General features: G+C 42.9%; 1 protein-coding gene across 5 annotated transcripts in view; it reads left to right on the forward strand.

Annotated features, from left to right (window-relative positions):
• Positions 1 to 20,111, forward strand: part of Rere (arginine-glutamic acid dipeptide repeats) — a 359,917-nt gene that overhangs the window by 120,177 nt on the left and 219,629 nt on the right. For all 5 annotated transcript variants that reach the window (XM_059255429.1, XM_059255433.1, XM_059255430.1 and 2 more), the window contains exon 2: positions 11,575 to 12,043. In XM_059255429.1, coding sequence (XP_059111412.1) covers positions 11,719 to 12,043 — 325 coding nt within the window. In that variant the 5' untranslated portion in view covers positions 11,575 to 11,718. The remainder of the gene's footprint in view (positions 1 to 11,574; positions 12,044 to 20,111) is intronic.

Consider the following 20,111-nt stretch of genomic DNA (forward strand, 5'->3'; position numbering starts at 1 on the left):
GGTGAATCTTTGCTGAAGCAAAGCCTGAGCCTTTCTTTTTTTTTTTTTTTTTTTTTTTTTTTTGGTTTTTCGAGACGGGGTTTCTCTGTGTAGCTTTGCGCCTGTCCTGGAACTCACTTGGTAGCCCAGGCTGGCCTCGAACTCACAGAGATCCTCCTGGCTCTGCCTCCCGAGTGCTGGGATTAAAGGCGTGCGCCACCACTACCCGGCTTGCCTGAGCCTTTCTTATGAAGCTTGTAATGTTGCTGCTTTTATGTATGTTTTGGATAGTTTATATTGAGATATAATTTACTCGTCACTGTAATTTTAGAACATTTCCATCATGCCCAAGGAAATATTTAACCCACAGCAGAAAACTCGTTTACTCTTTCCTGAAGTCCTAGGCAATCTCCAGTCTGCTTTCTGTTCTTTCTGGACTTGCCATATAAAGGAACCCTACAGTGCATGTTCTTGTGTGGCTGACTTCAAATACTTGTGTGTGTGAGAGCCAGAGACAACCTTGGGTTTCATCCTCAGCAGGCTTGTCTACTATCTCTTTTGAGAGAGTCTTGCATTGGCCTATTTACCAATTAGGCTAGGCTAGCTGACCAGTGAGCCACAGGAATCCTCCCTTCTCTTCTTCCACAGTGCTGCTGGGATTACAAACACAGACCATTATGCTTGGCATTTTCATGTGAGTTCTGGGAGAGTCCGTTCCTGATGCTTGTAGGGCAAGCACTTCACCAATTGAACCAGTTCTGCAACCTCTTTCTTTGTTCTTATAGTTTTCTTTTCCTTTCTTATTTTTCTATTTACAGTTGTGCTATGGGGGAGCATGTTTCAGAATTCTTTCCTCCATTTAGACCAGGGACTTGGATGATGGGCCTTTGATTTCCCTTGTTCTTGGCTTTCCATTTTCTCCTGAGTTGTGCAACAACAAAAGCCCCCTCCTGGCCCCAGGAGCAGAACTGGTCATCAAAGAGTGATTGCTCCTAACAGCCTTCAGACTCTCAGTGTATTTGCTTCTGTTTTCCTAATTCAGCTTGAGACATCTGTGTAATTACTGTTTCAGGCAGTTCATTTCATTTCAGAGAACAAAGAACATGACACATTAGAGGGTTTGTAATGCTGTTGCCCCTCCTCCACAGCTAGCAGGACAAGGAAGTAATGGTGGAGTTCTGTGGATTCCATAATAGTCAGGCATAATTGTGAAGAAAACAACATCGGTATTTAAGTTCTCAATTGTGGGCAGATTTGTTTCCCAGAGGCTATGTGGCAATATCTGGAGAGGTTTTTCTTTTCCTTTTTTGTGATTCTGATTGGAACTTGAGGTTTTGCTAGCAGAACCTACATGAGTAGGACCATGACTACTGCTAAGCATCCTATGATGCATACAGCACAGTCCCCCAGCAAAGAAACTTTTAGCTCCAGTTGTTGATGGTGTCACTGTAGAGAAACCTTTGTTTAGAGTGAACTGGGAATTTTTTTTCTTTGCTGAATAGAATAAACAGCTGTGGGCAGTGTACCAGGCGGCAGAGTTCTGCATGTGATGATCAAAGGCAAAGCTGATCAAAGGTGAGGCTGGGGGGACAAGGTGCTTGCTGCATAAGCACAAGGGCCTGTTCTGGAATTCTCAGCACTTATGGAAGAAGCCATATGTGGTAATTCTAGCTCTGGGAGACAGATGGAATTTAAAGTTTACTGGCTTGTTGGTCTTGTTGAGTTGATGGAGCTCCAGCTTCAGTGACAGATTAGGTAGAGAGCAACCGAAGAAGACACTTGATGTCAATGTCTGGTCTCCATCCACAAGTGTACTGGTGTGTGTGTGTGTGTGTGTGTGTGTGTGTGTGTGTGTACACACACACACACACACACACACACACACACACACACACACACACACACCCTCAAGGTTTTAAATCTTTTTTTTTTGGTTTTTCGAGACAGGATTTCTCTGTGTAGCTTTGCACCTTTCCTGGAACTCACTTGGTAGCCCAGGCTGGCCTCGATCTCACAGAGATCCGCCTGGCTCTGCCTCCCGAGTGCTGGGATTAAAGGCGTGCGCCACCACCGCCCGGCTTGGTTTTAAATCTTTTATTGGAAATACCTTACAGCATCTCACCCATGGACATCTCTGCTTCAGATTATAATGATAAAATAGTTTTTTTTGTTTTAATTTTTATTTATGTTTATGAGTATTTTGTCTTCATGTATGTGTGTGTATCATGCCTGTGTCTTGTTGCCAAGGAAGCCAGAAGAAACATCTGATCCCCTGTAACTGGAGTTACAGACAGGTAGGAGCTGCTGTTTAGATAGATGTTGGAAACTGACCTGGGTCCACTGGAAGAGGACTCTTAACCACATAGCCCCTAAAAGACAGTTTTCACATTTTAGTGGAGATTTTAATTGTTTGCTAAGGTTTTGCTGTTTTGGGTAGTTTTCTACCCTCTGTGTTGTTTCTGGGGGGAAATTAATTTTATTTGATATTCCACTAATCTTAGTTCTCTCAGTTTTTCTCCCAAAGCTTGTTTAGGAAGTGCCACTCAGAGTTTAGCTTTCCTTGTATGTGAAAGCAAATGTATTTGCTGTTTTTTCCTACTCCAAAAGCTGCTTTCTTCATTTGACCCCTTTGTTCTGGGCAGTGGTGTTGGTTCCTTCAGTAAGCCCTGAATTCTGAGAATGAGTATACAGACTCCCAGAGGATTGATTGTGTTCATAGCTACTAACCACACAGGTAAAGAACTGTTCTGAGGACTTGCCCTGGGTGCACCAGCTTTACACCATGGAAAAGCTACTGTCTGTGTCCCATCAGTTTCTGACGAGAAGGTTTTCTCTCTCCTGATGTTACTGATCTGCTGATTCCATGTTTCAGTGTCACCTTGCAGCTTTGTAGTGACTCCCTGGCATGTGTCGAGGCATTCTCCGCAGCAGGTTGCTGTTGATGCGAATGCCTGATGTCAGAGTGACATTTCCTTTTCTAGAGCAGAAGTCATTACATTTTCTTTCTTAGCCATGTTGGTATGAAAGAGAACAGGAAAAGAAAATGGATTTCCCTTTGAAAGCAAGCCACCAGCTGTAGTAGTCCACCTCTGTGGCTTTCTGTTGCATGCAGGCTGCAGCTGCTTTCTGGGGAGGAAGGCCCACGCTGTTCACTAAGGGCTTCCAATTCAGACCATTCTTTTTGTTTTTTTGAGACAGAGTCTCTTTATGTAGTCCTGGTTGTCCTGGAACTTGCAGTATAGACTGGGCTGGCCTCAAATTCAGAGATCTGCCTGCCTGCTGCCTTTCAAGTGCTAGATTAAAGGCATGTGCACACCTGGCTCATTTTGTTCTTAAAGGAGAATGCTAAAACAGTTTCTAACATTTACTTTTACTATACTTAATTATGTATAGATGCGTGTTTGTGTCTGTGTATGTGAATATGAGTACAGGTACCCACAGAGGCAGTCAGGTACCCTGGAGCTGTTACAGGTGGCGTGAGCAGCCTGAAGTGAGTGCTGTGAACCAAACTCAGGTTAGGTTCGCTATAAGAACATTGTACACTTTAAACTACTGAACCATCTCTCCAGTCCCTAACCACCTCCACCCCCACCCTCTGTATTAGTTAGATACTTCCAGTGTGTATTCCACCCTCTCTGTTTAAACACAGCTCCTCTGCTGCTCCTGCCATGGTTGCTGTAAAGGGAAGCTATTTAATTGGATACCCTTTAAATTATTAAATTCCTCCTGTTTACAATGCTGTTCTTATTGCTTCTTACCATGGTATTTCTGGCTTATCAGTCAGCTCAAGTACTGCTTCAGTTATTCCCAAGTCAATCTTATAATGGCCTCTTTATAGATCTCACTTATGTAAGAGGGTGAGAAAAAGAAATAATTATTTATCCTGCATCTTTATGTGCCAGGAGTGAATCAGGACTTGAGGACCAGCACCTCAAGGGACCTCCAGCTTGGGGGTGAAGACAAAAGTTAACAAGTGTAAAATTCCATTTGTGTAAAGTGTTGTGAAGAAATTAAACCTCAGTTTTGGACAGGCTATCATATCTTGAAGAAATTTTTTAAGCTAAAGGGCAGGAAAGGGGCAGGGCAACAGAAGGAAGAGCTGTGCAGAGGAAGCGAATTGGGGTATATTCGAAGGCATATGGAGGCAGGGCTGTGTATTCCGAGTCCCAAATATGGATGTCAGCATGCAGGAGAGGTGTAAGATGAAGCCAGGAAAAGACAGAAGTCTTGTAGAATGTGCTACAGCTATGGTGTGTTTTTTAAACTAGAGAGTCACTGAACTATTGAAGGTAGGATTAACATGATTTTATTAGCTCTTTGAAAAGGAGACCCTGGCTACATTGTAGAAAAGAATTATAGTGGCCGGGCAGTGGTGGCACTCAGGAGGCAGAGTTAAGCGGATCTCTGCAAGTTCGGAGGTCAGCCTGGTCTACAGAGTGTGATCCAGGACAGGCACCAAAACTACAGAGAAACCCTGTCTTGGGGGGTGGGGGAATTATAGTGGGGTCTGAAAGGCTGAATTTGAAGAAACCCACCAGGAAAGCCATGCTAGTTACTCAAGTGAAGGTTTTGGTATTGGAGGTCTTCAGAAATAGATGAGATAAATTTGTAAGTTACACTGACAGGGTTTGTTGATGTTAGGATTGAAGATGAAAGAAAAGAGACATTCAAGACATCAGCTTGCATTAACGGTTGGCATGGGCAGCGGTCAGAGATAGACTGTCCAGGAGAGGAGCTTGTTTTGAGCCAGCATGTTGGCTTTGTTTGGATGTGTTTGTGAGAGGCATTGAGAGGAGATGGTCTTGATGCTCGGTGAGTAGTGGAAGGAGCAGCTGGGTACACAGGCAGAAAGACTTTATGGGTCCCCTGAGTGTGTATGGTGTCGGGGGGGGGGGGCAGTTGATGGGCATATATGAAACTGACTGCTGATGCATAGAAGAGGGCTCTAGACAGTACCTTGTTAGAACAGGAGCCAGAGGAGCAGTTCTGTCCAGGACAGAACCAGTCCAGGAATCTAAGGGAAAAGAGACTTCCCAGAAGGCATCCCTTCAGCTGGTATTAAAAAGGGTTAGTAGATGGAAACAAGGAGGATAAGGCTCCTGTGGATTTGAGAGGGCGAGCAATCCTTTAGTGGGATTTGTCTTACAGCATACATCTTGGTAGAGTCATGGTAGACATGGTCCTCATCTTCATCTACTTCGCAGTTAGTGGGGGGAAGTGATACAAGTCAATTATCAATAACAACAGTGAGATCTGTGGAAAGCCATGTCATGGACAGGGTGGTTCAGTAGGAGTGGCTGAACTTGGAAAGAGCCTTGGAGGAATCCTGGATTTGGAGGGTGAATAGAAGGTAGGCTATGGGCAGGGGAAGAATATTCATAGTCAAGTGGCTTCCAGGAGCTGGGGATTGTTTTGAGGCAGCTAGATCCTACCACAGAGGTGGGAGCAGGAGAGAGATGAACCTGGAGAAATGGAGGAGTGGTTAGGACTTGCTGGTCTTTGCATTTAAGAGCATTTACTGCTCTGGGGACCTGAGCTTGGCATCTGCACACATATGCACATACCCATAAAAGATATGTGTACATAATTAAAAATTATAAAATACACGGTCAATTGTATAATTACATGAATTGTATTTCAGTTACACTATTCTATGGTGTAGTGTGAAAAATACTGACTAGCTGCATCAGAGAGGCTACCCCACCACCCAAATCCCTGTTTTTGTAATTCCAGAGAGAATAGAGAGATTGGTGGTGGAGCAGTAAGTTACAAAGATACGCAGAATGTGTTTGAGAGACCTCAAAAGCTGGGAATGCCTTTTGTGTAGTTGAATATATGAAAAATACAGATTTTTTTGCTGTGGTTGACTGAGAAGGAATTAGATTTTTCTGAGTGCATTTGGTGTCCTGGTGAGACTGGCTTGAGCAACTGAGATGGTTAAACTCAGGGACTGAAAACTTGGAAGCATCAGGCTTTCTTGGATAAGTGAGTTTTGCATGATTCGAGACAAAATATTTTTGTTTTTTACTTCGTTATGCAATTAATTTTAATTCTTGTTGTGCTCTTAAGTTTTTCATATTTTATTGAGGCTGATTTTTTCCTCTCATTATTGTATTTCCCTGGTCAATCCTATCCTATACTCCACTCTTTTTTGCAAAAGCAAACATTACACTGGAGTTGATATTTTATATTTTCCTGTTTAAAATACTGTAGCTGTCAGTTCTGGAAAGAAACCAAGCCTCTTCCTCTGTGAAATAATTTTTATCAGAATGCATAGTCCTCATCGTACCAGAAAGGTAGGATATGTGTGTGTGTGTGTGTGTGTGTGTGTGTGTGTGTGTGTGTGTCTGTGTGTCTGTGTGTCTGTGTCTGTCTGTCTGTCTGTCTGGTGTCAGAACTCATAGGCTGGAGGAGGACATTGCATGTTCTTCTTTTATCACCTTTAACCTTAATTCCTTTGAGGTGGGATGTCTCTCACTGAGCACATAACCCCCCCCCCCCCAAGTTGAGGACCGAACCCAGGGCCTTGCCTAGTTCGGTCCTCAGCTAAAAAAAAAAAAAAAAAAAAGGATTAATTTTTATTTTATGTGTATGGATATTTTATCTGTACGTGTGTTTGTGTACTATTTGTTTATCACCTGTGGAGGCCAGAAGAGGGAGTTGGATCCCCTGGAACTGGAGTTACAGGTGGTTGTCAGTTACCATGTGGGTGCTGGGAATTGAACTCCAGTGTTCATAACCTCTGAGCTATCTCTTCAGCCACCAAACCTACGTTTCTGTCTTCTGCTTAGACTTCCTGTCTGTCTAGAATCCCTCTGTGTGTGGTATGTGTGTCCTGCTCCCTCACAGTGCTGAGGATGAGTCACAGCACCATGCGCTCTACCACTGCGCTTGCAGATCTGACAGTGGTAGCTTCATCTACCAGTTAACTCAGGCCGGGTTCCTTAGCGTTGTTGGTGACTTCATTGTCACCACTAGTGTATCGTCACATCCTATTTACTTTTATTTTAAAAACACCTAGAAAGCTGGGCCTAGTAGTACAAAAGCAAACAAAATCATAGAAACAGATTTGAAAAGCCCGTCGAAGTCAGACACTTTCCATTTTCTACTTGTACCATCTTGGCCATCCTAGCTAGTTACCATGGCTGTGGCAGCTGCAGCCAGAAAGTCTCCTCTCTCACTAGTGTTTGCTTTGTGCAGTCAGCCCTTGTAACTTCTTCAGGTTTTTCTTTTTTGTAGGGAGGGTTTGTTGGTGGTTTTGTTCGTTTATTGTTTTGAGATAGGGTTTCACTGTTGTAACTCTGGCAGGCCTGGAACTCACTGTGTAGACAAACTAATCTGTCTGCCTCTGCCTCCCATGTGCTTGGATCAAAGGTACACCATCACATCTGACATGATCTTTCAAAAATTTATTTATTTGTGTGCCTTCCCCCTTAGAAGAGGGCATTAGATTCCTTATAGCCTGGAGTTCCAGGCAGTTGTGAGACATCTGAAGTGGATGTTACGAACTTTAACTCAGGTCCTTTGGAAGAACAGTCAGCACTCTTGTTTTATTTTGTTTTGAGATAGGGCTTCTCTATATAGTGTCTGCTGTCCTGGACCTCGCTCTGTAGACCAGGGTGGCTTCAAATTCATAGAGATCCACCTGCCTCTGCCTCCCTAGTGCTGGGATTAATGGTGTGTACCATCACCACCTGGCCAGCCAGCACTCCTAAACACTGATGTATCTCTTCAGTCTTGGTCAGTGTGTTTCTTTGCTACCCACATCCCTACTGAAATGTCAGCTAGAGTCAGTTTATACATTTGAGTGACAACCAGCCTTCTTACAAGGCCTCCAAGTTCTCTAATGTCTGTCAGGACCAACTCTCCCTGCCCCTGCCTCAAAGTCTCTGAACTTGTTTCCAACCCCGCTTCTTTCCTTGTTCCTTCAGCCTGCTCCACCTCTTGAGTATTGAATGTGCCTTCATCAGCTTGATTATACCCACTTGCCCTTCCTCATAGCCCATCTTCTGTGCCCTAGCGGCTTCTTCTCTCACTGTATCATTGAATCTGTTTCAGGAGGTCATCCTAAATAGACTTCTTCAGTTGCAGCTTTCCTGATCCTCATCCATTCCCCACTTGAGGTTGTTGAATGTGTACATATCTGTGGTCTTTCCACTTCTGGAACATAACTTCTGCCCGGGAGAGATGCTTGTGTTTGCTGTTTCCCAGCCTCTTGAGTGGTAGGAACATAGGGGACACACTAGGAGTAGATAACTAACACCTGTGATTCCAAGACATGTTCTAGATTAGATTTTGTTTTTAATGCAGGTTATACTGTTACCTGCTTCACTTGAGCAGTTGAGTAGCACATACATTGGATATTTGTGGCATCCTGCAAGAAAAAAAACCACTGCTTTAAACATTCATTCATTTATTTTGGAGGGAGAGGCAGTATGGGAGTGTATGTCCTAAAGCTATGTGAATTTGGAAGAGATGGCTTCTGTGGACACTGAGGGACTGGCAGTGCAGGCAAGGCTGCCCTGCTGCAGCTGCCACTGCTTTTGCCTTTGCACTCGGTGGCAGTGTGGCCTTGCAGAAATGATCTCTGCTTTATCAAGTGTGCAATGGGTAGAACAACTTACTCTGGTCCAGTTTACCCAGCAGTTGAAAGAATTTGATGAGGTGTATGCCTTGTGAACCTCACATTGCCATGAAGATCCTGTGTATCTTCTACTCTGGTTTGCTTGGTGGAGAAAGTGAGCCACAGGTTTCTTTATGTATTTTCAGGTACTAGTACCACAGCGTACAGGCACTTGGGCATAACAAATGATTCATCTATGCAAACTTTTATGATCACTAGAATACTTTTTCACTTTCTTGAAATAAGTTTAAAATTGAAATTCTATCTAAAAACATTTACTATATGGAAAGAAGTAATCTAGGTGTGTGGTACATACTTTGAGCCTTCTGTGTAAGGAAGACCACAAGCCATGCCATGCTCTCTGTTCAGCTCCCTGCAGCAACACTCCCAGCACAGCAAACAAAACCACTGGCGACAGATTCTCTTCAAAGCCAATTCTTTCTCAGCTTCAGGTGATAATTCTCTTGGACTATTTAAGTCCTTGTTACCTTCTGAGGTTTTGAACTAATTACTCAGTTTATCATTTTTTACCCCAGCAATTGTTTGTAGATGGGAAATGTCTCCAAATAATCTTTGAAAGTCATTAAGAGTCTGTAATCGATCTCTCCTAATTTGTGCCTTTTGGGGTCTAATTTCTTGTACACCTATTTTATATCATAAATAATTAATAGAATCGCCTTCTGATTGGCCAGTAGCCAGGCAGGAAATATAGGTGGGATAAGCAGATAAAGAGAATTCTGGGAAGAGGAAGGCTGAGTCAGGAGACGCCAGCCTGCTGTCCAGGGAGCAGTGTGTAATGGCATACAGGTAAAGCCGCGAAAAATGTGGCAACATATAGATTAACAGAAATGTGTAAGAGCTAGTCAGTAGTTAGCCTGAGCTAATGGCCAAGCAATTATAATTAAACTAAGCCTCTGTGTGTTTACTTGGGGGATGCAGGTGGGTGAGATTTGTCCCGACTGCTGGCCTGCTGGGACACAGGAAAACTTTCAGCTACACTTCTGACCTGTATTTAGATGGTCAGTGCTATTGGTCTTTCCTCAGTTACCTCTTGGAGATGGTTAATATTTTTTTATTTTCCTGAATTCCTGAGTATATTTGACATGCTGATGGAGAGGACTTTTCTGATGTATCAGATTTGGTCTGTGGGCTTTGGAGAGATGTGTGTAATTTTCATGATTTTGGTATGACTGAAGAAAATCTCTGCATCTGAAGCATGTAATTATAAACTGTCTTATCTGTTGTTGGCTAAGTAAACAGGACCAATCTTTTGTTTGTTTGCATATGTTGTTTCCTATCTGGCCCTGGTAGCACAGGAAGCAGATGGCTCTTAGTCTGATCACTTGCCTCTTTTTGTTGCAGCTGCATATGGAGGGCAGAAATCTGAGCGCTCCTCTCTTATTTTTAATCCCAAACACCTGGCACCTAGACAGTATTTAGTAACAATTGTTTCTCAGATGAGACTTTGGGGAAGATAACAGATGATTGTGGAAAATAGATCAATGATTATTAGGGTTTCCAAAACTGATGTGTAAAACCTCTTTCCTTTGGTATAAAACTTTTTAAGATTTATGTTGGGTTGAAGTTTAAGATTCATTCTTTTCCTTGTAGACTCCTACATCTCAAGGTTTTGTGGTTATTTCTGGAGAAGTTCATTAAGGAGGCTATTGATGGGAAGTTTGAAGTATGAAAACCACCTAATAGTCCTTAAAGCTGGAGATTGGAATTTGCTAGTTTCCTTATGACAGACATAATACAGCTTTTCTTTTTCTTTTTTCTTCTTCTTTTCTTTTTTTTAAATCTCCCAGAACATAGCTAGAATGGTTGGCTGAGAAGATGTGTGAGTTATAACTAAGCTAATTAAAAGCTCTTGGTTTTGAGATTGTCAATCAGATACTGTTTTATTCCTGAAAGGAGCTTTGGAAATTTGGAGGTGGAGACGGTCTTCAGAAGACTCCTGCGACGTTTCCCATACCTGTGCAAATTATTCTTTTTATACAGAAGTAATTTGTACTACAGATTCCTTCCTTTTAAATGTTGGGATTAAAGTTAATTTTGTACAGTTATTCCCATTATATGTTGCTAACTGGGACATACTTTACTTTTTCCTTAAAAAAGGTAAAAAACAGTGAGTGTACAGGAAGTTTAGTTTACGCTCACCATTGAGCAGTCTTTATTTTTAGTTAGGCAGTAAATGCCACACTGTGAGCTGGCAAGGCTCAGACGTGTGTGTGAAATTATATGTCACTGGTCTGAGTTTTCCACTGTGCCCTGTGAGATGTTTTTATATTGGAAGCATGAAGAGTGGTTTTCTTTTAAAAATTTTATTTTTTTAAGATTTAATGGCTTCTTAAGATTTAATGACTTCTCACAACTGCCTTTAACTCCAGTTCCAGGGGATTCAATACCCTGTTCTGATCTCTGTGGGTTCCTTCATGCAAGTGGTATACATAAACTCATGCAGGCATACATATATACATATACATATAAAAGTAAATAAGTAAACGAATAAAAGATTTTTGTTTTTATTTTAGGTCTGTCAGCATTTTCCTTTATCTGTATATGTACACCACATGCATTCAACACCTTTGGAGCAGCATGAGATCCTTTTGGAACTGGAGTCCAGGCAGTTGGAAGCTGCCATGTGAATGCTGAGAACTGGGAACCTAGCACTGATCCTCTGGCAGAGCAGCAAGTGCTTCTAACTGTTGAGCCTTCTCTCCAGCTTCTTTGTTTTGAGACAGGGTTTCTCTGTATGCCCTTGCCTGTTCTGGAGCTCACGCTGTAGACCAGGCAGACTTGAACTCAGAGATCCACCTACCCCTGCCTCCTGAGTGCTGGGATTATGGGTGTACACCACCACTGCCTGGCCCAGCTCTGATTTTACAAAATCAGTATGTTATAAGAGGAAACATTCAAACATCAAGTAGAAACCAATTTGACACCCTCTCTTTTTTTCTTCTTCCTCCTAGCATTTTTGAACCGTTGGGGTTGTTGGAGTGGTTGGATTTTCCCTTGAATTGAGTGAGAAATTCAGAAGACTGAAGCCCAGGCTTACTGTCTACCTTTCACGGAGGCCTAGCCGTGAGAGGACAGAAGAAGGCACGTGGCGAATCATGACAGCTGACAAAGATAAAGACAAAGACAAAGAGAAGGACCGGGACCGGGACAGGGACCGAGAGAGAGAGAAAAGAGACAAAGCCAGAGAGAGTGAGAATGCCAGGCCTCGAAGGAGCTGTACTTTGGAAGGTGGAGCCAAAAATTATGCTGAGAGCGATCACAGCGAGGACGAAGACAATGACAACAACAGTGCCACCACAGAGGAGTCCACAAAGAAGAACAAGAAGAAACCGCCCAAAAAAAAGTCCCGCTACGAGAGGACGGACACTGGGGAGATAACATCTTACATCACCGAGGATGACATCGTCTACAGACCAGGAGGTAAGAGCAGAGCAGTGGCGACTGCACAGGGCTGGGGGAGAGATAGAAAGAGACCTCCTTTGTTGTTAGGAAGACCTGGAGTCCAGAAGAGTAGACAGTAGTTGAGGTAGCAAAATCAAGTCAGTGAACATGGAGCCCCTTTGAGTATGTTTGCCAGCTTCTGTGCTTGTGTTCTCCCGGACCTGGCCCCTGTCTGGCTTGTGTGTTTCTGGATGCCCTTGCTTCCTCCTGATGTTTGCTCTCTCACTCAGTTATACACGTAATGGTTTTTCCTCCTCTTCTTCTTCTTCCTCTTCTCCCCCCTCCCCCCCTCTAAATTAGGCTTGCAGAAAGAATACATATATAGCAGAGACAGGTACCTTATGATTCTGGGGAACAAGATATTCTATGTTGAAGTAGAATTGACCAGACCAGCAATTGGAGAGAGGTTTTTGGTTTGTGTATGTTTTTGTTTTTGGTTTTTTTGTTTTTTTTTTTTTTTTTTTTTTTTTTTTTACTTTTCGAGATAAGGTCTCATTACTTATCACTGGCTGTCTTGGAATTCACTGTAGACTAGGCTAGCCTCAAATTCAGAGAGCAACCTGTCTTTCCCTCCCAAGTGCTGGGCTAAAGGTATACACCACTAACTCCCAGCTGAAAAGAGATTTCTTTAAATGGCCTTCAGTGCAAATTTATCACTCCCAGGTAAACCTTTACCAAGATAGTGAGCCGCTCACCAGTCAGTGGCAACAGGGCGGCAACTGAGTTCCTGTGTTCTGTATTCCTTGCAGTAGATGTAATCTGGCCATCAGTGCACTGAACTTTATGGCTTTGCTCAGGGAGAGTCAGACCAGCCTGTAGATAAGAGGGATACATTAAAGGGATACAGAAGCCACGGACACCAGCAAAGCCTGTGCTCATTGGGCAATTCACCATGAGTTCGACTAGTCTTTTGAGACCCTGTCTGTTTCAGAAACCTACCAACCAACCAACCAGAGAGAGGTCGTCTCTCATCAACCCCCCCCCCCCCCCCCCCCACCGGCGCGCCGCTTTCTTACAGAAGCTGGTAGAACTATCATAGATCATTTTTATTGAATTATTAACACTGCTAAGCCATGAGAAGAATTTCATGGAAAGTAATAACACACTGGAGTCTCACCCAGGTTGAAGTTTTTCCAACAACGGGATTAAAGGATGCTACTATGTCATTAACCTAGCACAGTCATTTCACTGAGAACTCAGCTTCTGAATTTATTTGTATAAAGTTTCACATTTTGAGGGAGCCATATAGGATTTGGTTTTGATTTTTCAGAAAATAATACTAGACAAAGTCATATTTACAACTATAATTTCCTTGGTTGACAGTTGAGAAAAGAGGTGTGTGATGTAGAAGTAACTGTCTTATTCAATAAGAAACACAGAACCAATGCAAAGAAGAAAGCCAAGAGGTCAGAGCTAAGAGCTAAAAACCTTACCCTTCCTCTCGAGGTGGTCCTACCTCTCTGAAAGAGAGCTACTTCCTGTGGGTCTGTCTTTATAAAGACTTTCTGTTCTGCCTTCTCATTGGTTGTAAACCCAACCACATGACTGCCTTGTCACTGCCTGTCTGTACAGACCTCCAGGTCTTTTATGGTTGGTATTGAGATTAAAGGCGTGTGTCTCCATGCTGGCTGTATCCTTGAACACACAGAGATCTACCTAGCTCTGCCTACCAAGTGCTGGGATTAAAGGCGTGCACCACCAACGCCCAGCTTTCGCTATGGCTTGCTAATAGCTCTGACCCCCAGGCAACTTTATTTATTAACATACGAATAAAATCACATTTCAGTACAAATAAAATATCACCATAGTGTGACACGGAATTGTCAGTGATGAGGCATTTAAAGGACTTGTGGATCTGCTGGCGAGCATTCGACCCATGCAGGTTCCAATGGTGTGTGTGCTTCTCTTTGATTCAGGCTCCATAATGGGCCACAAGGATGTCTCAGCTGCCCAGTATTGGTTGTAGTATTAAGGCAACTCCACATAGTTAAAAGGGGAGGTTTATTTTGTGGGGTAACTTACAAGTAAAGGGATAGGTTACAGGGTCCAGGAAAGGTGTAGTGCAGTCCAGCAGTGTTCTCTGGAAAACTCTGCTCAGTCTACCTCCAGCGTCCTGGATCCAGGAACCAAAAGAGCTGGCCCATCAGGATCTCTGGTCTTAAGGGCTCCTGTCTTGGCCCCGCCTTGTAGGTTTGACAGTTACCAAAGCCTCAGTGGGGATAGTACTTCCAGGTCAAAGCTGCACCAGCTACCCACTACAGCCCAGTCTTCCAGACCATTACCACTCGTTCACTGAGGACCTGTTTAACTTAGGGTGTTTTTTTTGTGTTTTCTTGCGTCTTTTTGCTTTTGTTCGGTTTTAGGAGACAGGGTCTGGTAAGCATTGACTAACTTGGAAAGCACCCTGTCACCAACCCTGTGGTCTTAAACCTGTGATCTCTCATCTGCTCCTGAAAGCAGGGACTACAGATGTGGGTCACAGTGCTGGGCGGCCCATATGGTTGTAAATCGAGAGAAAGGAATAATGTATTAGAGTCGATTATCATTCACAGTTAGAAGTTATACTGTTCTCCTTTTCTAGAAACAGCAGTTGAGTGTGTTGATGGGGATGCACTGTTGGAGTCATTGCCAGCTGTGGTGTGCAGTGTCAAATGCCAGCCCCGCTCATCACACATAATATGGAATCTCCCTTTTGTGTCACTAGGGACATTTCAGTTCGTTAGGAGTCAGGTGCTAATGGGAAATGCTGCTCAGACTGTCCCCTCCCGAGTGATAATTAGTTAACTCTGAGAAGTCCTACAGCCAAGAAAACCTCTGATACTGAATAGTACCTATCTCTGCTATTTATGGACTGTGACAATCTTTGCTGCTATCTCTCTAAGGAAACTAACTTGGAGGAAATGTGTTAGGCAAATGGTGGCCACCTTTATAGCTTGACAGAAGTTCCCCTCCTTGATAGTCTCAAATAAATGTGAGAGAAGATCATTAGGGCTCATTTACAGAACAGCTGGCTCTTCTAAAGTACTTTGGGAGTGTTGTTTATACCCTCCCTCAAGTGCCTACATCTATGGATGCTCAAGTCACTTTCTCTTTTCTTTTTTTCATAGTGCTGAGGATTCAACACAAGGTTTCACACATGCTAAGCAAGTGCTCTACTGCTGGTCCATATCCCCAGCCCCTCCAGTCTCTTGTATAAAAATGTGTAGCATTGAGCGTAACCTGTGCATACATCTCATACTCTGCAGTTATTGACAGGTCACTCCAGATTCTTAGTGGGATAGAAATGCTGTTCTGTCGTTGTGTTGTCGGTGTGATATGACTGACACAGTTCTTTTTCTCTAGTGTAGCCCTGGCTGTCCTGGAACTTGCTCTGTAGACCAGACTGGTCTAGTGTACCACCATGCCCAGCTTCTAATTATTTTTGATCGGTGCTTGGAGTCACAGATGCAGAATTAGTTAACGCACAGAGCTGACTAGAGTGCCTGAATGGTTTGGAGATACTGTGATTGTGCTCTACTAGGCACAGTGAGTATGTGCTTGCCTGTGACCTGCTTTTGAACCTGAGTGGCTTCTGTTAAGTGGTCTGGAAGCTAATATTTAAAGCTAAATGACTGGGGCTGGAGAGATGGCTCAGCAGTTAAGAGCACTGGCTGTTCTTCCAGAGGTCCAGAGTTCAAATCCCAGAAACCACATGGTGGCTCACAACCATCTGTAATGAGATCTGGTGCCCTCTTCTGGCCAGCAGGCGTACATGCAGGCAGAACACTGTATACATAATAAATAAATCAATCTTTATTAAAAAAAAAAAATAAAGCTAAACGACTTAGCTGCCTTCCCCAAATAATTTCTAAGGGGACGTTTGCTAAATATTGCCCATTCTTCGGGTTCATTTTCAAAACCAAAAAGTCAAGAGTAGGTTTCTATGACTAGATTCCCAGATGGACATTCATATCACACCCTGCCCCCCCACTGCTGCCTCTGCCTTTCCTTCCTGGTGTCTCAATGTCTCTGTCTCTGTTCTGTGTTGTCTTTGTAGAGGGAATTGAACTTGGGGTCTTTTACTCTACTACTGAGCTACAGTCTGAGCTCTTTTTAAAAAATTGTAGTTTCAAGTCAGAGTCCTACTGAGTCCCTGAACAAGACTTGAACTTGTGACTATCCTGTCTCAATCTCTTGAGCATCTGGGCCCTAGGGCATGTGCTACTGTGCATATTTGTCCTTTTCTCCCTTCTTGTTTTTGAAGACATTCTTATGTAGTCCAGCCTGGCTTTGAATTGTTTCTGTGTGGTTGAGGATGATTCTTGATCCTCTTGCCTTCATTTTAAGCACTGGAAATATAGGCATGGTGCCTCTCTCCTTAGTTGACTCTCAGACATTTAGGACCTTTAGAGAATATTCCAAGAGAGGTCTTCTAGGGATCGGTAGTTTTCGACAGATCTTTAAATGGACTGTAATATGTGGAAAAATTTGAATTTAGGTATCTCCCAAAGTGTTATTAGGAAAGAGCCCTGTAGCTGGGAGGTGGTGGCACATGCCTTTAATCTCAGGACTTGGGAAGCAGAGGCAAGTGAATCTCTGTGAATTCCGGAGCAGCTAGGACTACATAGTGAGACGCTGTCTCAACAAGCCAACCAGCCAGCCAGCCAGCCAGCCAGCCAACTAACGAACCAACGAACCACAGATGAGTTCTACAGTGGCACTTTGAGGAGAGGCTGTTTCGTTCCTTGCCCCAAGGGGCCAGTTCTCTGTTCAGGTTATTAGAAGTGAATTGGGTGTCACTTAGAATTTGTTAAGATTTAAGTTTGTGCATTGTCCTGTATAGAACTATTTTTGCATTTGTTCTTCATCTCAGGAGTCACTTTCGTTCTGTCTTTAGGAGTTCAGTGAACTCTTGTTAATACCACTGCCCATGTCACTTTTGTCCAGTAGGACACTGTAGCCGTCCTTATCTTAGTCCTTAGCCTTTTACTAGCTCAGTGGCGTTGGCTTTGCATTCCCAGGCTTGTCACATTTCCTTAATAGATATTTGCATGTGTGTGTGTATCTATATTCCTTATAAAACTTAGTAATAATTTTGTTTACTTGTATTTTAGGATTGAGATGTGAAACATTTATCTGATTGTTCTTTTATCAATAAAAACTTAGGAGTCAGATGTTGGTTGTTTCTGCTCTTTGGGGAGGCCTGCCACCTAGCTCCTAAATAAATCACACACGGAGACTTGTTCTTACTTGGCTTGTTTCTAGCAAGCTTTTCTAAACTTAAATTATTCCTGCTACGAATTTTTTTCTCTGGGCTTTTTCACTTTTCTTATTTATGTATATCTTTCTTTCTTTCTTTCTTTCTTTTTTTTATAATTTATTTTTGTTTTATGTGAATTGGTGTTTTGCCTGCATGTATGTCTGTGTGAGGGTGTCTGATCTTGGAGTTACAGACAGCTGTGAGCTGCCATGTGGGTGCTGGGAATTGAACCCGGGTCACCTGGAAGAATAGCCAGTGCTCTTAACTGCGAAGCCATCTCTCCAGCCCATATATCTTACTTTCACTCTTATTCTGGCTGGCTGTGTGGTTGGGTGCCTGGCCCCTAGCATCCTCCTCTCCTTGTTCTTTCATGCTTCTTTTTCCTCCCAGATTTTTCCTTCTATTTATTCTCTCTTCCTGCCAGCCCCGTCTTCCTTTCTTCTTACTTGCTGTTGGCTGTTCATCTCTTTATTAGACCATTAGGTGTTTTACACAGGCACAGTAACACAGTTTCACATAGTTAAACAAATGCAACATACGAGAATGCAACACATCTTTGCATCATTAAACAAATGTTCCACAGCATAAACAAATGTAACACATCTTAAAATAATATTCTACAGTCAGATGGGGTAAAAACCTGATTGATCAGAAAAGTGTGATGGAGAAGTGACCAATGACCTCCTCTCTCTCCCCTTCCTCAATCCACAAGGGCTGAGCACCTTTCTGAGCACCTCCCTGTTACTTCCTGTGGCTCTCTGTATGGCCTGGGTCCTCCAAAATCTCTGTGGCTAATTTTGGTCAGCTAGTAGCTAGCTCTGCCCTCTGATTGAAGGTAAACTTTATTGGCAGTTTCCTGAGTGTCAGAGTATGATCAAAATATCCCACAACAGAGATGTGTAATTTCTCTTGATGCAAATGGAATTAAACTGGGAGTAATCCAAATGAGGTCCATTTGAATAACAAAACAAGGCCGGGTGGTGCTGGCTCATGCCTTTAGTTCAAGGGGAATCTCTGTGAGTTCTAGGCCAGCCTGGTCTACAGAGTAAGTTCCAGGATAGAGAAACCCTGTCTCAAAAAACAAAAACAAAAAACAAAACAAACCATCCAAAACCAAACCAAAAAAACTACAAAACTTTAGGAAGTTAAATGAATACAAAAGTATAGTAGTGTATGATTCTTTTAATGCAACATTTCAAAAGAGGCCCAAGTAATCTCTGAGGTCAGGAGAGAGGTAGGTTGTGGGCTATGTATGGTACATGGCTTGGCATGAGAGGAGCCCCCCGGCTTCTGACCATGCATTGTTTTGTTAGTGGTGCTTACATGAATTTGTCCACTCTTTGAAATTTTATTATCCTTATCCTTTTCTATATGTATTGAGTACTTCAATGAAATGCTTGCCACCCTTCATCTCCGTAAGACTATTATTCACTGCTTCTGGGATTACAAGTATGCAGCACCTCCCTCTACTATAGATCTTGGGAGAAATCATAGAGGTAATGTGGTTTACTAGGCTTTCAGTAGCAAAGCACTGAATGGTTTAAACAACAGGCTCCAAAATGTGGAGGCTAGAAGCCCAAGATTGGTGAGCTTGGCGTGGCCATGTTCCCCTGAAGGAACTAGGAAGAAGCTGTTCTAAGCCTCAATCCTGTCTGCATGTTTTGGAGTCTGTCCATACTCCTCCCTTTTATAAGGATACCATGCATATTGGACATGCCCCACTCCCATCATCTTAACTCATTACATCTGCAGCTACTCTGATCTTAAATCCACCTTCTGTGGTACCTGGGGGTCAGGACCTAAATATATCGATAGGGGTGGGCAGGCAGGAAGAGCTAGCTTTCTTGTTAGGGAGACCCATGTTTGAGTGATCCAGATTCATCTTGCAGCTGTGTCTTTAGAACTGTTGGGGGGAATCCATTTGTTTGTTTTGTTTTGTTTTTTAATTTATTATTATTGCTATTATTGGAGGAGGCTCATGTGTCATATGACGTGTGTAGAGGTTGGAGGACAACTCTTGGGAAACAGTTCTATCCTTCCCATAGTCCCAGGGGTCTAACTCAAGTTTTCACACGTAAACAAGTTTTTAAAGCCTGCTTGGCCATCTTACTGGCCCCATTTCCTATTCTTAATCACATTTTAATGTACATTTAGTTGTAGATCACATTAATTAACTTTTATTTCTTCTGTTTCTACTGAAATTTCACAATATTTCTTTTAGTGTGGATTAGGAATTAAAAATGACTTTTATCTATAAGGGTAAATGAAATAAGGAAAACTGCAATTTAAAGTTAAAATTAAAAGGAGAAATGGCAGAAAATTTGAAATAGCCATGTAAATTTTGATTTCATAAGGAAAGTCAAGTGACTGCCTATCTCAGGGGCTCAGTTCTTAAAGTGCTGGTCAGGCACGGTGGTGCACGCCTTTAATCCCAGCTCCCTGGAGGCAGAGCCAGGTGGATCTCTGAGATCCAAGACAGGCACCAAAACTACACAGAGAAACCCTGTCTGGGGGTAGGAGGGGAAGAAACCAATCCTGGTGGACTGAATCAGTATCAGTATTTTACTTGATGAAATTCTCAGATGATTTAAGTTCATGTTAAGTTTTGAGAATCACTGGTCTGAGCCATTGTTTCCCAGCCTTCCTTCCATTAATGTTCAAGTAGACAGTGGGTTTATTATCTTGAGAGCCAACAAGGATCAGCATCCCAGTGTGTTTGCCATTTGCATGTAGCCAAGTAGGATTTCAGCAGAACCAAAGCAAAACAAAATGGATTCCAGGTGGTGGTGGTGGGGGCAAACCCCCACC

The sequence above is a fragment of the Peromyscus eremicus genome, chromosome 2 (genome assembly GCF_949786415.1).
Source record: "Peromyscus eremicus chromosome 2, PerEre_H2_v1, whole genome shotgun sequence".
Taxonomy (NCBI): Eukaryota; Metazoa; Chordata; class Mammalia; order Rodentia; family Cricetidae; genus Peromyscus; species Peromyscus eremicus.